Genomic DNA, 14,849 nt, shown 5'->3' with positions numbered 1-14,849 from the left:
CTCATTTATTTATATGTAGAACCAAGCCTAGTACCTAGCTGCAAATTCCTATACTCCTACAAAACCAATAATTTAAGACTGAAACAGTGTCCCCATCATCTCCTGAGGAGGGACAGAACAGGAGAGCGCTTGGTCCATATCTTCCTAATGGAACAGTGGCAGTATATTGCTGTATGTTTTTCTTCCTGGCTTTGTGCCTCTCTTTACTCTCTTGGATTTAATTTTTAAGAGGAGATGAGCAATACAATCCTGAAGATACTGTAGTTTCTTCCTATATGTGCATTTTGCTTTATTTCCTCTAAGTGGTAAATAAGCTAAACCTGTACAATAACCTGTAACGAAGGAACCCTTTCATTTTGCACTTACTTTGGAGACTGAGATGTAATTTTGCCTCTTTGCCAACCAAGACAAACAAAAGCTTCCTCCTAATGATGGTTTCTTATGGCTCATGTGCTTGCGGAACATAAGGATAAAAGTTTGGGGTTTAAAAGTTTTTCCTTGATGGATGCAGTCCATCAAAATCAGCGTATTTCCATTGATGATACACATGCCTTTGACTTACTCATCTGAGCAAGACATTAAAATAACTCTCCAGATGTTCTGAGCTTTCCAAATGGATGAGGTGATTGTTGCTGTGCTGCTTGTATTTTGTACCAACCAGGCTCAAACCAAAAATATCTTCACCAGTTTGTTTTGATTCTTGCAGTTTCATGCAGTTGTACAGACATGACATAAAAATAGAGGTTTAAATTCATCAACAACCCTTCAATAATTTTTTTAATTGAGATTTCCATAAATAGTTTGAGAAAATTAAAGGTTGAGAAGGGTCATATCTATGTTGTCTCTTTGTAAATCTGTCTCAGAACTGATGTAATTGTTTAATGGAGTCTTAGAAATATTGATGCAAAACCTCAGATTTCTTTCCCATACAGTAATCTTACTTCCAGGACATTACAAATATTTTCTTACTCTTTCTTATTCTTGCCATGAGTAAGTGTTGAGAAACATTTCACCGAAGAAGTTCAGCTTTGTGGAGCCCTAATGGTGCTGTTTTCTGTGCTGAGATAAAATATGTTGTGAGCTGTTGGAATTAGGTGAATGGCAATAATAGTCATCATCAAGTAAACTCGTTGTATAGAATATCTGATATGCATCATTTATCTGTGTTTAGTTAAGATCTTATTTGTGTGCATAGTGTTAATATGTTACATGCTCTCATCAATACTAGAATAGCATGTACATCTGTCTGCATGCATTTGTGATCTTTGTAATAGAATCTGGTACTGAAAGTTAATAAAATGCTATATTAAGTATGACGTAAAAAATGTTAAATACCATTCAATGCTGTTTCTTTTTAACTGCAGACCCTGCTACATGGAAAAATCCAAGACACCTTTCTAAAGGTTGCCTTTATCCACTTGCTTTTTCTCCCTACACATAAAATGCATGCTTATATACACTAACCACGTACATTTCATGCCACGTTATTGTTGATTACACTTTTCCTTTTACACTTCAGCTCCTGTGTTGATTGATTATTTTGCTGAGTCTTGTGATCTGGTTGATTTTTAGTTTTCTGACCTTGTTGCATTAGAATGAGATGATTTTTGCTTTTCTTCTGTGCCGTTGCTGCTTCATAGAGCTTCCTGCACTTTGAATTCCCAAATCCTTTAAAAAAATCTTTGTCGATCAGTATCTTGAATTTCAACTTAAGTGAAAAGAATGTTTCTAGGGATGACTTGATTGTAGGTAAACTGTGTGTTTGCCAGATGGCCAGATTTCTGGTAGACTGTTCTTCTAGAGCAGATTGCTGTGTCAGGGAGCAGAGAGGAAACAACCACAAACTGAAAATTGGAAATAGAACTTACCACTAGTACTTGGAAACCTAATGTGAAAGTGTGAATATCTCATAGTGTGACTCAAACTGCTGCCTGTGCTACAAAGCAGGAATTCACAAAACTTCCTTTGTTGTTTCTGGGACTGCTCTTGCACAGCCCCCAAGTAATTCTGGACTTAACGTGGTGACTGACAAGAGTGAAGATGTTTGGTCCTTGACAGATTTGGGAAGAGACATGTTCTCCTAAGGCTTCTTTGTTATGCAGAATTCTTCTGTATTTTCTGTTTGCTTGGTTTTGGTCCCACAGGTTTTTCTAACTTTTTCTTTCAGCTGAAATTTGATCTCGCTTGCATGGTAAAAGAAAAGAAGCTACAAGCCATCATTTTTTTTTTTCAGGTTTTTTAAGCTATTGCTAATAATTCTTTTGTTTTCTGTTACAAGCTGATATTTGCTGAACTAGACCATTTCTGAAAGATTGTAGGACAACTGATTGGCTCAGTCACAATTAGGAAGGTGGACCTTATGTAAGAGAGACAAATATAGTAATGAGATTTCAATGAGAATCATAAATGTATTTATACTGAGCTATTTAACATCTAACTGTAGAAAGCTAATTAATTTTTCTTTTATTGCTTGAAAAAAATAAAATCACATTTTAGCTTTCAACAGTCAGGCTCTTGGAAAAATGTTATTGAAACATCTACTTCCTCTTCCTCATGTATCAATTCTTTGTTTTCAGAGGTAGATGCTGCAGAATGGGGTAAATTTCTTCATACCAAAAATAAGGTATGTTTACTGTGATGATGGAGTAGCACTGTCATAAATATGTTAATGTATATATATGTAATTCTATTATCTCTTTCCTTGACTTTTCCAAAAAGGAGATTATTCTGCCTGTTATACTATATGGCAGAGTATTGAGGATTTTGTGTTTTGCTTTTTATGAGTAGAAAAGTTTTGGAAACACAAAATACCTGTTGTGTAGGTCATTGATTCTGCTGAGTTATTTATCTTATGTGTTATTTTGTTGATTATTCTATTTTGTGCATTGGCAAAATTAGAAGGGACATGGCAGAGACAAGGATATGTATAATCACAAGTCATTTCAGTCTGCTGAAGAATTGGCAACTTCAGAGATTTATTAGAAAGCTATGAAAAAGAAGGAATGTGCATCAGGGTAGAGGAGCAGAAACTCAGATGACCAAGGACTTAAATAAGAGAGTCAAAGCTTAATTCTTTGCTTGAAGGAAGTCATATTCTTGTTGGCAGATGAATTACATAAGTGGTTATTACTTTAAACAGTGCTAGGAATGGAAGGAAAGCTCGAGAGGATTGCAGAGGGAACCTGTGCAAGGGTAGCTCTGTGCTATCTTATTTTGGATTGGGGGAAGGAGAATAGTTTTGACAAGAGCAGAAAAATGTGAAAATGAAACTCTGCCCTTATTCTCCGTTCTCTTCAAGATGAGAAGAGGTTCAGGCTACATGTTTTTAACTTAAAAGGATTACAACTGGATTCTAAATGGAATTAAGTGTTTGCATTCTCTTTAGGTGAACACTAGTTAATAATGTGTCTGACATTGATGCATAATAAGTGCTAACAAGTGCCATCTCACAGTTTTAGTCAACAGATTAAATACTGTTTAACAGATTCCAATTTCTGTAATTTTTAGCTCTGATGATTCCTGTTAACATCAGCTTAAGGGCTAATAGTAATTCTTATTTTTTCTCATATTCTGTATACTTAAGAGAGTTTTTCACTGTCTCTTGGAGAAGAGAGCATCGTTTTGCAATTAGATAACTGGATGCTGTCTTTGATTTTTAAACATTTTGTTTCTTCCTTATTTCAGATCTATACAGATTTTGATGAAATTCGTCAGGAAATAGAAAATGAAACAGAGAGGATTTCAGGAAATAATAAGGTAAATGTACTGTCCATCTTTGTCTTTCTATAATCCTCGTGCTCTTAAACCATTTTTAAACAGAAGTGAAAAGCATTTAACAATGCAATGCTGCAAGCAATGCTGCTTGCTGTCTTGACATTTTTTCACTGTGTCCATGAGATAAATGATTTCAGATAAAAGACAGAATTGTTGGTTTACTTCAAACTTGTGTAATAATAGTGCAAAAAAGGAACTTTTAGTTAAACTTGCTTTTGTTCTTCCACATATATGGCTTAATGTGTAATTATAAAATTGAGTATTCTATTCTTGCATATCTATATAATCTCTCACATATAAAAGCTTTTTTGCATTTTATGATGGAGAAAACAGGGCTGCTGCCAAATACAAAGAATTTAGTTTACAGATGTGTCTGGCTTCTTTTCCTTACAGCTTTTGGTTTTCTAAATGATGCATTTAAATAACCCAGTACAGTAATTATTTTTTATTATTTATATATTTTTAGGGGATCAGTCCTGAACCTATTCATCTTAAGATTTTTTCAGCTAACGTTGTGAATCTGACTCTTGTGGATTTACCTGGAATGACAAAGGTAGGGTGCAGAATCCTTCTTTTCTGGCTCACTGTGAACAGTATTTTTGAACAAGGTGTGCATGTTCACTCTTTGGCATTATCCTGTATTGTTAGATAGACAGCTTTCCTCAGGTTTAAACAGTGTTATATAAATTCGACACGTCACTGTCTTCTGCTGTGAGATTTGGGGTTGTGATGCTCTTTGCTGATGTAAGATGTAGAGTTGCTTAAGGTCTTCCTCTTTCTATATACAACTCATTGGAAGTGTTGTGTGGGCTGCACGTTCCTTTTCACAGAAGAGGTAGCACTCAAAGTCTCAGAGCTGTTTCTGCAGGTAGATGAGCATTTGGCAAGTTTGAAAATGTTTTCCACATTGCTTCTCCAGAAGTTGTCATGTGGGTTTTGTGTAAGAAGTTGTACAAAGTGAGGATACACTAGAGGAAATGTTGAGGTCCTGTTTGTTCAGATTTTATATGGAATCATTTTCTGTGACATGAAGATGACAAGATGACTACTTTCCCTGCCCATGCACACCCCCCCTCTGCCAGTTGTGCAGGTGGTTCTTGGACACCAAGTCTCACACAGGCATAAATACACAATTTTGAACAATTTTGCTTTTCTCTAGGTGCCTGTTGGTGATCAGCCTAAGGACATTGAACTTCAAATAAGAGAATTAATCCTTCAGTTCATCAGCAACCCGAACTCGATTATTCTGGCAGTCACAGCCGCTAACACGGACATGGCCACCTCAGAAGCACTTAAAATAGCACGTGAGGTGGATCCAGATGGTAAGCAGCAAAACTGGATGCTGTAACTCAACTTATTCTTTAAATTAGATCCTAAAATAAAACTGAAGTTGTTTGGGCAAAATGTAGTAAGAAAAGCAAATGTCACCACGTTTCCTAGAAAATACAATTTTTATATTTTCTTAAAGGCTTTTTTCTGCAGTGTCTGCAACTCAGGAAATGCTGGGATGAATTAATATCTGACAGATTTCTGGCTTATGAACATGTAGTCATAAGAGCTACTTCTGTTTTCACAGCAGCAAATGGTATTATAGAATATTGGGGGTTTTCAGAGTTTTAGTAGTTTACAGAGGTCTTTTAGGGCAATTTTGTGTTTTATTGTTCAGTGTTGTTTATTTTAGTAGAGAAAATACACCATCCTGTTCTGCAGCTAGCAATTGACTGTCTAGCTGTTAGTTTAGTGACTTTAGTAAGATTAAGATTAATATATACTGTTAGTATCCATTTTTATGCCCTGCATTTATGTGGCAGAACTGACTGATTTGATTTAATCTAAAAAGAGGATTATCATTTTATATTTACCTCCTAATTACTTTGGAACAGATCTGAAGCTGCTGGATGCCTGCTTTTTGGTTTTGGAAAGTGCTGTCAGCACCATTGACTAACAAATGGCACTGTGTGATTTGAAAAAATATGGAATAGTACACTTGGAAAATAGATATACAGAAATTAGGCTAAAATTTAGTTACGCTTTACCCTCAAATTTTTCTTCCTGTAAAGTGTAACATTTATTATTTGTTTTCAAATTCCAAATCTGCTTTGGCTTGTCTGCCCCATAACCTCTTCTGGCAGTCTGCTTAGTCAAATTTTCCTAGTTCAAGGTATCAGACCCCTTTTAATTTACCCCTGTAAAGATTATCAACTGTGTCTTTTGGATCACTTCCCAGAATTCTGGAACTTAAAGGTCTGGAATGGCAGATCATGTTGCAGGTTCAGTAGGAGTAGTGGTTTGTAAGGAGAACTTGAATTACTAAAGTAGGTAGACTCACATTAAAGTTTCAAGACCCAAGAACTTACTGATTTCACTGAGATGCTGGTTTATTTCTGTTTTTGCACTCAAAAAGTGTGTTATCTTTTAAAGAAAACGTTCTTGGCACTTTTTTTCCAACCCAAGAGCTCAGGAAATACTAAGGTCCCAGACAAATACTGTGCATATTAGCCTCCTTCCTGGTTTAGATGTGCAGTATTTACCTATCTAATGAACTGAGGTCACTTTTTTCTTTACTTTGCTGTATTATGTGTTTTAGTTACTCTGATCAAAACAAAGCATCCCTGTGAGTGTTTTTTCCTTTTGGTAGGTCGAAGAACCCTTGCTGTTATCACAAAGCTGGATCTCATGGATGCTGGCACTGATGCTATGGATGTCCTCATGGGAAGAGTGATTCCAGTCAAACTTGGCATCATTGGAGTAGTGAATAGGTCTGTCTGGGCATGTTGGTGCTATTTTTAAAACTGTGTTACTATGAAGTAATGCTTTCAGCCTTTTTAACCGTGAACATAGTTTTAAGAATAAGGTGAGAATGTTGAAATAAACTGAATAAGCAAGCGAGGAGCTTGTCGCTCACTTCTCAAAAACCTTTGTTCTTCCACTCAACCAGCTGCTAATTTGGAAAGGAGTAGAAACACTTCTTCCAAAAGAACTGTAGTGTCACCACTTCTTTCCACTGTTGTTCTTCAGCTTGAGGAATGCTTCTGCTCAGCTGTTCCCATTAGTGCTGATCCAGTACAGATCCCGTGTACATTAGTGCTAACTGCATATGCACTGTTCACTTCACTTTTTACTCTAGCAAGGCCAAATCTCATGTGGTTTTGATAAAAGCATTGCTTAGTCTGTGTACAACTGCTCCCCATACTGATTTGTTGACTGTGCTGCATGGAACAAAAAATAAAACCTTTTGAAGTCTAAAGAAGGTTAGTTATGTGTGTAAAGCAAAAAAATCAGTTGTTAGATGTCCTGTCCAGACAAGCAGAAGTGTGAATTTTTTTTACTTTGCATCTGTTAACTGGTGTGCAACCCTGCTTTTTCCCTTCAGGAGTCAGTTGGACATTAACAACAAGAAGAGTGTGGCTGATTCCATTCGTGATGAGTATGGTTTTCTTCAAAAGAAGTACCCTTCCCTAGCCAACCGAAACGGAACCAAGTATCTTGCTAGAACATTGAACAGGTATTACTCTAACCTGTAAACTGATGTGTTAGAAATATGTGCAGACTTTTCTTTTTACCTTTAGTTTCTCTTTTGGTGCTGTAGAGCATTGAGGAAAACTCTGATTCCAAACTCTGATTCTCTCAGTTTTTCAGTTTACTGTAATTTTTCTGAGTGAATGTTTTCCTTTGGTGATTATTTTTGTCTCTTCTCTGTTCTGATGGAGATAATAATACTGAAACCTTTCCTTCCTGCTAATGAGGGACTGTTTTCTATTTTTAGACTACTGATGCATCATATCAGGGATTGCTTGCCGGAACTGAAAACCAGAATTAATGTTTTAGCTGCTCAGTACCAGTCTCTACTGAACAGCTATGGGGAACCTGTTGAAGACAAAAGTGCTACTTTATTGCAGCTTATTACCAAATTTGCCACAGAATATTGTAACACTATTGAAGGAACAGCAAAATACATAGAGACTTCAGAGCTGTAAGTATCAAATGTTTTCCCAGAGTACTGACCGAGTAGTTAGATTGACCCAGTGGCTCTTACTGGCTTTCGTTGGCAATAGTATTACACTGGAGCATAACAGACTCAATGTAAAAAATGCTTGCAATTAGAGCTTTTTTCTTGTTTACTACTTCAGTTGTTATTTTACTCTTTCAGATGTGGTGGAGCCAGAATCTGCTATATTTTTCATGAGACCTTTGGAAGAACTTTGGAATCTGTTGACCCTCTGGGTGGCCTTAATACAATTGATATTCTGACTGCCATTAGAAATGCTACCGTGAGTGTTCTTCTGTATATCTAAGTGTTGGGGCTGTATGTTGGATAGGAAGATAAGGTTTAAAAAAATTTGTGCTTCTTCAGTCCAGCGAATTAACGATCTCCACTGAATGAGTTGATAGAAAGAGGCTGAATCCTGATTTTTAGTACTTTAGGTGGAAAAAATACAATATCCAAATTTGGAGACTTGATTCTATATGGAATGAGTTTAATGTGAATGGTTACATCTTCTTGCTGTTATTTACAAGCTGAAATAAAGCACAGGCCCAGCTTTGGCAACTCTGTGCTGAAGCTGTTATATGTTACAGAAATGGTGATGGAAGACTGCCTCTGGTCTTATATTACATTTAGCACTTCTGTTAGTTATGACAACTCAGTCTGAGATGTATGGGCTAGGACACAGACAGATATTTTAATTCTGTATAAGGCACACAACTTTGCAGTGGTTCAGTGTTTGCATGACAGATTTGATTTCTTGAGAATATGGGAATTGGTATTGCTAATAATTCACATAGCTCACTTTTAAATTTTGCAGAATGTTATTTGTAGAATGTTCACTCCTTAGAGCTTGACTCTGTGTGTCAGACATGTCATTCTGTTTTTGTACTGTGTCCTGTTGGGTGTGGACAGACAGTCAGGTTTCTGCGTGGTCTTGGAGCTTGTGAGGTGCTCTGCAGCAATGATCTGTGTGGGTGTTCTATCCTTCTGTAAATGTAAAATTAAAAAATAATGCTTAGTAACAGGAAAGAAGTCATGTTTTTATGTGACATATAACATCTTTGTGTTTCTTAAGCTCATTTAATTAAAAAAAAAAGAAATTTCAGGTAAAAAATGTTTTCTGTGTAGCTAAGCATTAATCTGTATGGTCATAAATGAAATTATCCCAAACACTGTAAATCAGTGACACTGAAACCCACCTATCTTGTTGGTGTGGTATTGTATGCCCAGGACTGTCAAATAAATAATGGCAATATTTCTCTCCAAAATTAGTAAGAAAATGTCTTTGCCTTTATAATAAATTTCAATTAAACTTGGATCCACAGATGTGAAAAGAATTGTTCAGAGTTGTAAGCCTAGGGTGACAGGAGTAGCTAGAAATCTCCCAAGATTCTGTAAGGATGCTTGTTAATCATTGTTTAACACAGACTTTGTCTTAAAGATAACAACTTTATAGCTTTTATTTTTAATTGTTCTTGTAACAGGTCTTGAGACCTGTTCTGAGTGTTGGATGTGAGCACCATGACCTGATTTATTCAGGGCTTCATCAGATGCTACTTAGAAATGCGTCTTGTTTTAATTCACAGTTTAGCAGCTTTTCCCCTCCTTTTGAACCAGGGTCCCCGTCCTGCCTTGTTTGTTCCTGAAGTTTCATTTGAGTTGCTGGTAAAAAGGCAAATCAAACGTTTAGAAGAGCCCAGCCTGCGCTGTGTGGAGCTGGTTCATGAAGAAATGCAGAGGATTATCCAGCATTGTAGTAATTACAGTACCCAGGTAAAAATGCACGTTTTAGAATTAGGTTTGTAATTGTTGGTTTGTCCCCCCACTTGCTTAAGAACTTCGGGAAGTCTTATCAGTAAATCTTTGGTTTGTTTTCAGGAATTACTGAGGTTTCCTAAATTGCACGATGCCATAGTTGAAGTAGTAACCTGTCTTTTGCGTAGAAGACTTCCTGTCACAAATGAAATGGTAATTTTCCATCTACTCTAATTTTGCTGGTAAAAGTGTGTGTTTTTTGGAGCCGTGTTGCTTTTGTTTGTAGTGTCAGGAACCCGGGTCTTTAAAGAAATCTTAACTTATATTTGTTAAATAGCTAGTTATTTAACATCTACATGATTTGAAACTTCTTCTATATTAGAATATTGATTCAGAAAAAACAAAAGGGTGGGGGGATTCCTCTTCAGTTTATTGTCCCCTTTGACAATTTCCCCAAAAGAATTTTACTAAAACTTCAATTCTACACCTCCTAGTCTCTCTGATAATAGTGTATTTCCCTCCCTTGTAACAGAAGCTGTGCATTAACTGTGAAGTTTGGGATGCAGTGATGAAAATTAAATTATAGACCTTATTCTGTATGTTTTGGGGACTTGTAGTGCCCTTTAGCTAGTGAGAACTAAAAATTCAACTTCTAGCTTTGAGTAAATATGTTTTAATATAAAAGTCTGATTTGGGCTGCTTGTTGGGGAGGAAACAAAGTGTTTCAGTTATTGACTCTGATGTGAAAAGCAAAATTTGCTTTGTATGCTCACTATCCCCCAGAGTGAGCCATCTCCCACCGGCTCACATGTTGTATGTAGTTTTTATATAGTTTGCACTCATTAGATTGTTGAGTTTTGGTTTTTTTATTGCTGGAGAGGGGTTAGCTTGATGAAGGTAACAAGTTAAACTGATGTGACATCCCAAGTGGCTGAAGGACTGAATGAATTGTGATGAATAAATGAATTCTCTTCTTGCCTTCTGGATCAGAACTTAAGTGTCCTTGGGCAGTGAGAATGGCTTTTGCTGTGGACAGTTAGACCACGCTACCCAACACTGCAGATCATTGCTCCTCACTAGCATTAGATTTGCCAACTGAGTTTTTGAACTGTGAATGTCATTGCATTGCAGGTTCATAATCTCGTGGCCATTGAGTTAGCTTATATCAATACCAAACATCCAGACTTTGCTGATGCCTGTGGTTTAATGAATAACAACATAGAGGTAAGAAAATACATTCTCTTAAAAAGTTTTTTGACTCCTTTAAATGAAAGCAAAATTGATAAAATAACAAATGCTTCAAGTTCTTTCATTGAAGCACATTTCTACATTTTGAGGCATAAAAATGTGATATATTACAAATATGGTGTATACTCTTGCGATCTGTGGATTTGTTAGAGTTCTATTGCTTATTACATTGAGGAACAGTGGTTGATATTTAATTGAAAGAATTCTGCCTGTTTTTCAGTCTGGAAAATGAGACAGGCACCTAATTGAGTACTGGCTATTAAATGAAATTTTTGTAAGAGGAAATTTAAAACTGTGGTTGTGAACTACCACCTAATGTTGAAGTAACTGCATTTGTCTCTGACACAATGTATCAATGAACGGTCCTTTCAGTCGTGAAAGGATAATACAAGTATTGTTTCCTCTGTTCAGGTTCTAATTTCTGCTTGCTCTTGGCATTGTTCTTGAATCTCTGTGTTACCAAACTTCAGTCTCCCTAAGACATTTTCTCCATCAGTCTCTCATCAGTAGTTTTTCTGTTTTTCAAGCCCAGCTTTGATTAATAATACTTGTTGCTGTCATTATCCTATACAAGCAGTTCTAGAGCCATTCTGCTGGATGGATTCTTCCAATCTGGTTTTGTTGCAATATGTCATCTATCTGGCTAAGAGCTTGCTGATACTCTGTGTTTATCCAACACGTTGTTTTCATATCACAGAATCATAGAATGGTTTGGGTTGGAAGGGACCTTGAAGATCATCTAGTTCCAACCTCCCTGCCATGGGCAGGGACACCTTCCACTAGACCAGGTTGTTCAGAGCCCCATCCAACCTGGCCTTGAACACTTCCAGGGATGGGGCATCCACAGCTTCTCTGGGCAACCTGTGCCAGGGCCTCACCACCCTCACAGTAAAGAATTTCTTCCTAATATATTATTTTAACTTACTCTCTTTCAGTTTGAAACCTTTCCCTCTTGTTCTGTCACTACATGCTCTTGTAGTGTTCCGTTTTTAAATGTTTGTTAAAATTTAAACTCTTTATTTTTAATCTTTTACTTTCTTCTCTACATAAATCTTGTTTTAACTGGGTATGCAATTGAATTTGCCTTGATAGACTGCTCTTTAATCTAGTTCTGAAACAATGTGTATGGAAACTGCTGTGAGTACAAATGTTAAGACTTTGTGAAGTTGAACCAGAAAATTATTGTATTATCTTGTGTTACTTAAACTAGTTCTTTCCTAACATTTTTCTGAACAGGACATTGGAATTTTTGAAGAACCAAACCATATAAAACACCCTAACCTTATTTACTGGACAATCAATTCTTAATTTCAAGAAAAATTAGATATTTTTGTCCTGGTTGTTTCAAATCCTGTTTTGCTATGAAGCAAATTTTGCCTCCTTCTTCCCTTGGGCTAATCATGTGCTGGCCACAGAATCAAATCCTTTAGATTACTTTGAATATTTAATGTTTAATGAGAGCTGTAGGGGTATTTATGCTGAGCCAAATTGTGTAGCTTTGATGTTGTTTTTTAAAGGCTCAGGTTTTGATTATGGAGCGTGTTGCATTACTTTTTGTAATGAGAATTTCGTTTTGACCAGGTAATTAAAGTAGTTTTATCCGAATAATCAAGGTTTCGTAGGACCATAGTATTATTGCATGACTCTGGTTGAGATGAAATTACTAGTTTTTGTCTCTAAAATGTTAAGTCTGTAAAATATGAATCTTGCCTATGTGTTGATACAGAGTAATACATAATTGAGGTCTTGCTGGATTGTTTTTAAAGGAACAAAGGCGTAACAGGTTAGCTCGGGAATTGCCTTCTGCTGTGCCACGAGACAAGGTAAGTAAATGTTGGATTTTTTTATTTATTCATTTAAAGTTTAATGCATTCTCCTTGATCCAGTCTAAGTATTGGAAACTTTGATATGCTACCCTAGTAACAGTCTTGGGAGCTTCCAAGTATTGACTTTTTTTCCTTCAATTTCATAAGATAAAAGCAGAATGTAATTTTCTTATAAAGATGCGATTTTTTGGGGAGGTTTTAAATCTGGCATTTCTGAAGACTTGTCCATAAATTTAATGTTGCACTTACTACTTGAATGTCATCTGAGGTAAGGTGTAAAATGCCTGCAGATGTTAAAGATGGAGTCAGAACTTGCACGCTTAAATTTATAGCTGAGACACACTGATTTCTAAAGATTAACAAATGATTTAAAGTATCCAGTGTGCCAGCATAATGACTTCGTGGTTGCTTTTTGATTTTTTTAAGTCACTCTTAAAAATGCAAGTTGTTGGAGTCTTGCTTTCTCTGGGAGAAGATGGTGGAGGTGACATTTTCAGTATTCTGTATTCTGTCTCTGGAGCTTGCTTAATTTTACCAGGTTTTGGATTAGTGCAATGACAGGTACATACGTGGGTGGAAGAACCAACCAAGTGTCATGGAAAATGTTGCCTGGCTGTAGAAGAGTGGTCTGACAATAAGCTGGAATTTTAGACAGCTATTTAACATTATGTGAAGTATTTAGAATTTGAAGATATAGGGCATAGTTTAAACTCTGCACAAGGTTGTAACAGGAGTTTCTACAGCTGATAGAAATTGGTTCATTAAGGTTGTTAGCTTTAAAAGTGAGACCAGTTCCAGAATGGATCTAATACTACTGCCTTTATTCAGTATAAGACAACTGATGGACAAACTGGGAATTTAGTGTAGCTATCTAGAGATTGCGTTCAGTGCTCTTTGATCCTTCTTTTTATTGACTTCATCTTTATATCATCAATGTAGGAGCTGAAATGAAATTGAAAGATAATTCAAAAGTCTCTTAACTGTCTTGAAGATGCCCTTTTTTTGCTTTTTTCTGCTTATATAACAGTTATTCTTGCAAATTCAAAATATTTCTTTTCTGGATTTTGAAAGATGCTAGTAGGTAAAAGTGTATGAAATTTGCTAGGTAGACTTGGTGGTCTTCAGTTGAATTTTTTTTTCCCCCCCTCCCTGCATTTTTTACCTTCCTTAGTCTACTAAGGCTCCAGGTGCATTGCCACCTGCTTCCCAGGAGACTGTTACTGCTGCTTCTGCTGAGGCTGATGGCAAGGTCTGTCTTGATTTCTCCTCTAAGCACTGCATGCACGTTTCTGTTGTGGTGCCCCGCAGAAAGGAAAGCAGTTTGGATTTAGTGCTTTGTCACTGACACAGTTACCCTCCCCACTATGGACTACTTGGCACTGCTGATTTCAGCACGTGCAGTGGCAGGTAAAGATGTGCCATTAGGTGGCAAAGTCACTGCTTTCTGTTTGAACTCTTGGTTGCAATATATTGCGGTGCAAGAATGCAGCATAATTTGCCTCAAACTGTCAATAGATTGTTTGGTGCAACAGTATTGTAATCAAAAGTGTTGAGCATGGTTGTTAAACTGCATGTTTTTAATGTGTTGACAGTTAAAGAAGGAGGACAGAAGATAAGCTAAAATGTGAGTTTCCTGCTTCCTGCAGGGAATCCTTACAGGCTTTGTTCAAACTGAACCTCCTTTGTGTTGTTTCTCATAATTGTTGAATCCCTGGTTTGCTTATATTTGTGAAATGTGTTCTGCAGTGTTTTTTTACACTTCAGGTGTGATGTCTTTTGTGTTAAAATAACAAGTCATTATTACTGTGAAGGCTTTTTTGCTAATGGCTTTCGCTTGCAGTCAGAAAAGATGGAAAGTCACAAATTTGTGTATTGGGAGTACCAAAAGGACTCAGGCTTTCTGCTTCACTGCATATGCACATTCAGCTTTTAATGCAAAGCTGCCATTTCTGTCTTCAAGAAAGTGGTTAAAGTCAAAATCTGGTCAATAGTAGAGTTTTAACTATTATTTCATTAGTGTTTTAGAGGTTCTGATATGCTGCAAACATTAAAAAGAAATCAAGAGCTACTGTGAAGATACTGTTGTGACTTAAAAACTTGCAGGAAGCTGCCAGATTTGGTTTCCATTTCCCATAAAACCTGTCCTATATTAGCTGGTTTCATGCTTTCTCTTGTGTAGCTTTGTTTGTGAAACTACTTTGGAGATAGACCAGGCTCCACAGTAATACGGAATGAGAGTGGCATAGGGATTTTTGTCA

General features: G+C 36.6%; 1 protein-coding gene across 6 annotated transcripts in view; it reads left to right on the top strand.

The window, feature by feature from the left end:
• DNM1L (dynamin 1 like) overlaps positions 1-14,849 on the top strand; it is a 37,874-nt gene that overhangs the window by 16,162 nt on the left and 6,863 nt on the right. For 2 of the 6 annotated variants that reach the window (XM_027680601.1, XM_027680600.1), the window contains exons 3-16: positions 1,365-1,403; positions 2,577-2,623; positions 3,685-3,756; positions 4,241-4,327; positions 4,934-5,096; positions 6,413-6,533; positions 7,148-7,279; positions 7,541-7,747; positions 7,925-8,045; positions 9,380-9,535; positions 9,641-9,730; positions 10,649-10,741; positions 12,532-12,588; positions 13,763-13,840. In XM_027680601.1, coding sequence (XP_027536402.1) covers positions 1,365-1,403; positions 2,577-2,623; positions 3,685-3,756; positions 4,241-4,327; positions 4,934-5,096; positions 6,413-6,533; positions 7,148-7,279; positions 7,541-7,747; positions 7,925-8,045; positions 9,380-9,535; positions 9,641-9,730; positions 10,649-10,741; positions 12,532-12,588; positions 13,763-13,840 — 1,463 coding nt within the window. The remainder of the gene's footprint in view (positions 1-1,364; positions 1,404-2,576; positions 2,624-3,684; positions 3,757-4,240; positions 4,328-4,933; positions 5,097-6,412; positions 6,534-7,147; positions 7,280-7,540; positions 7,748-7,924; positions 8,046-9,379; positions 9,536-9,640; positions 9,731-10,648; positions 10,742-12,531; positions 12,589-13,762; positions 13,841-14,849) is intronic. The other 4 variants (XM_027680604.1, XM_027680602.1, XM_027680605.1 and 1 more) reach the window with 3 other exon arrangements.

The sequence above is a fragment of the Neopelma chrysocephalum genome, unplaced genomic scaffold (assembly GCF_003984885.1).
Source record: "Neopelma chrysocephalum unplaced genomic scaffold, ASM398488v2 Primary Assembly neopelma1_59, whole genome shotgun sequence".
Classification (NCBI taxonomy): Eukaryota; Metazoa; Chordata; class Aves; order Passeriformes; family Pipridae; genus Neopelma; species Neopelma chrysocephalum.
This window is presented reverse-complemented; position numbering and strand designations above follow the sequence as displayed.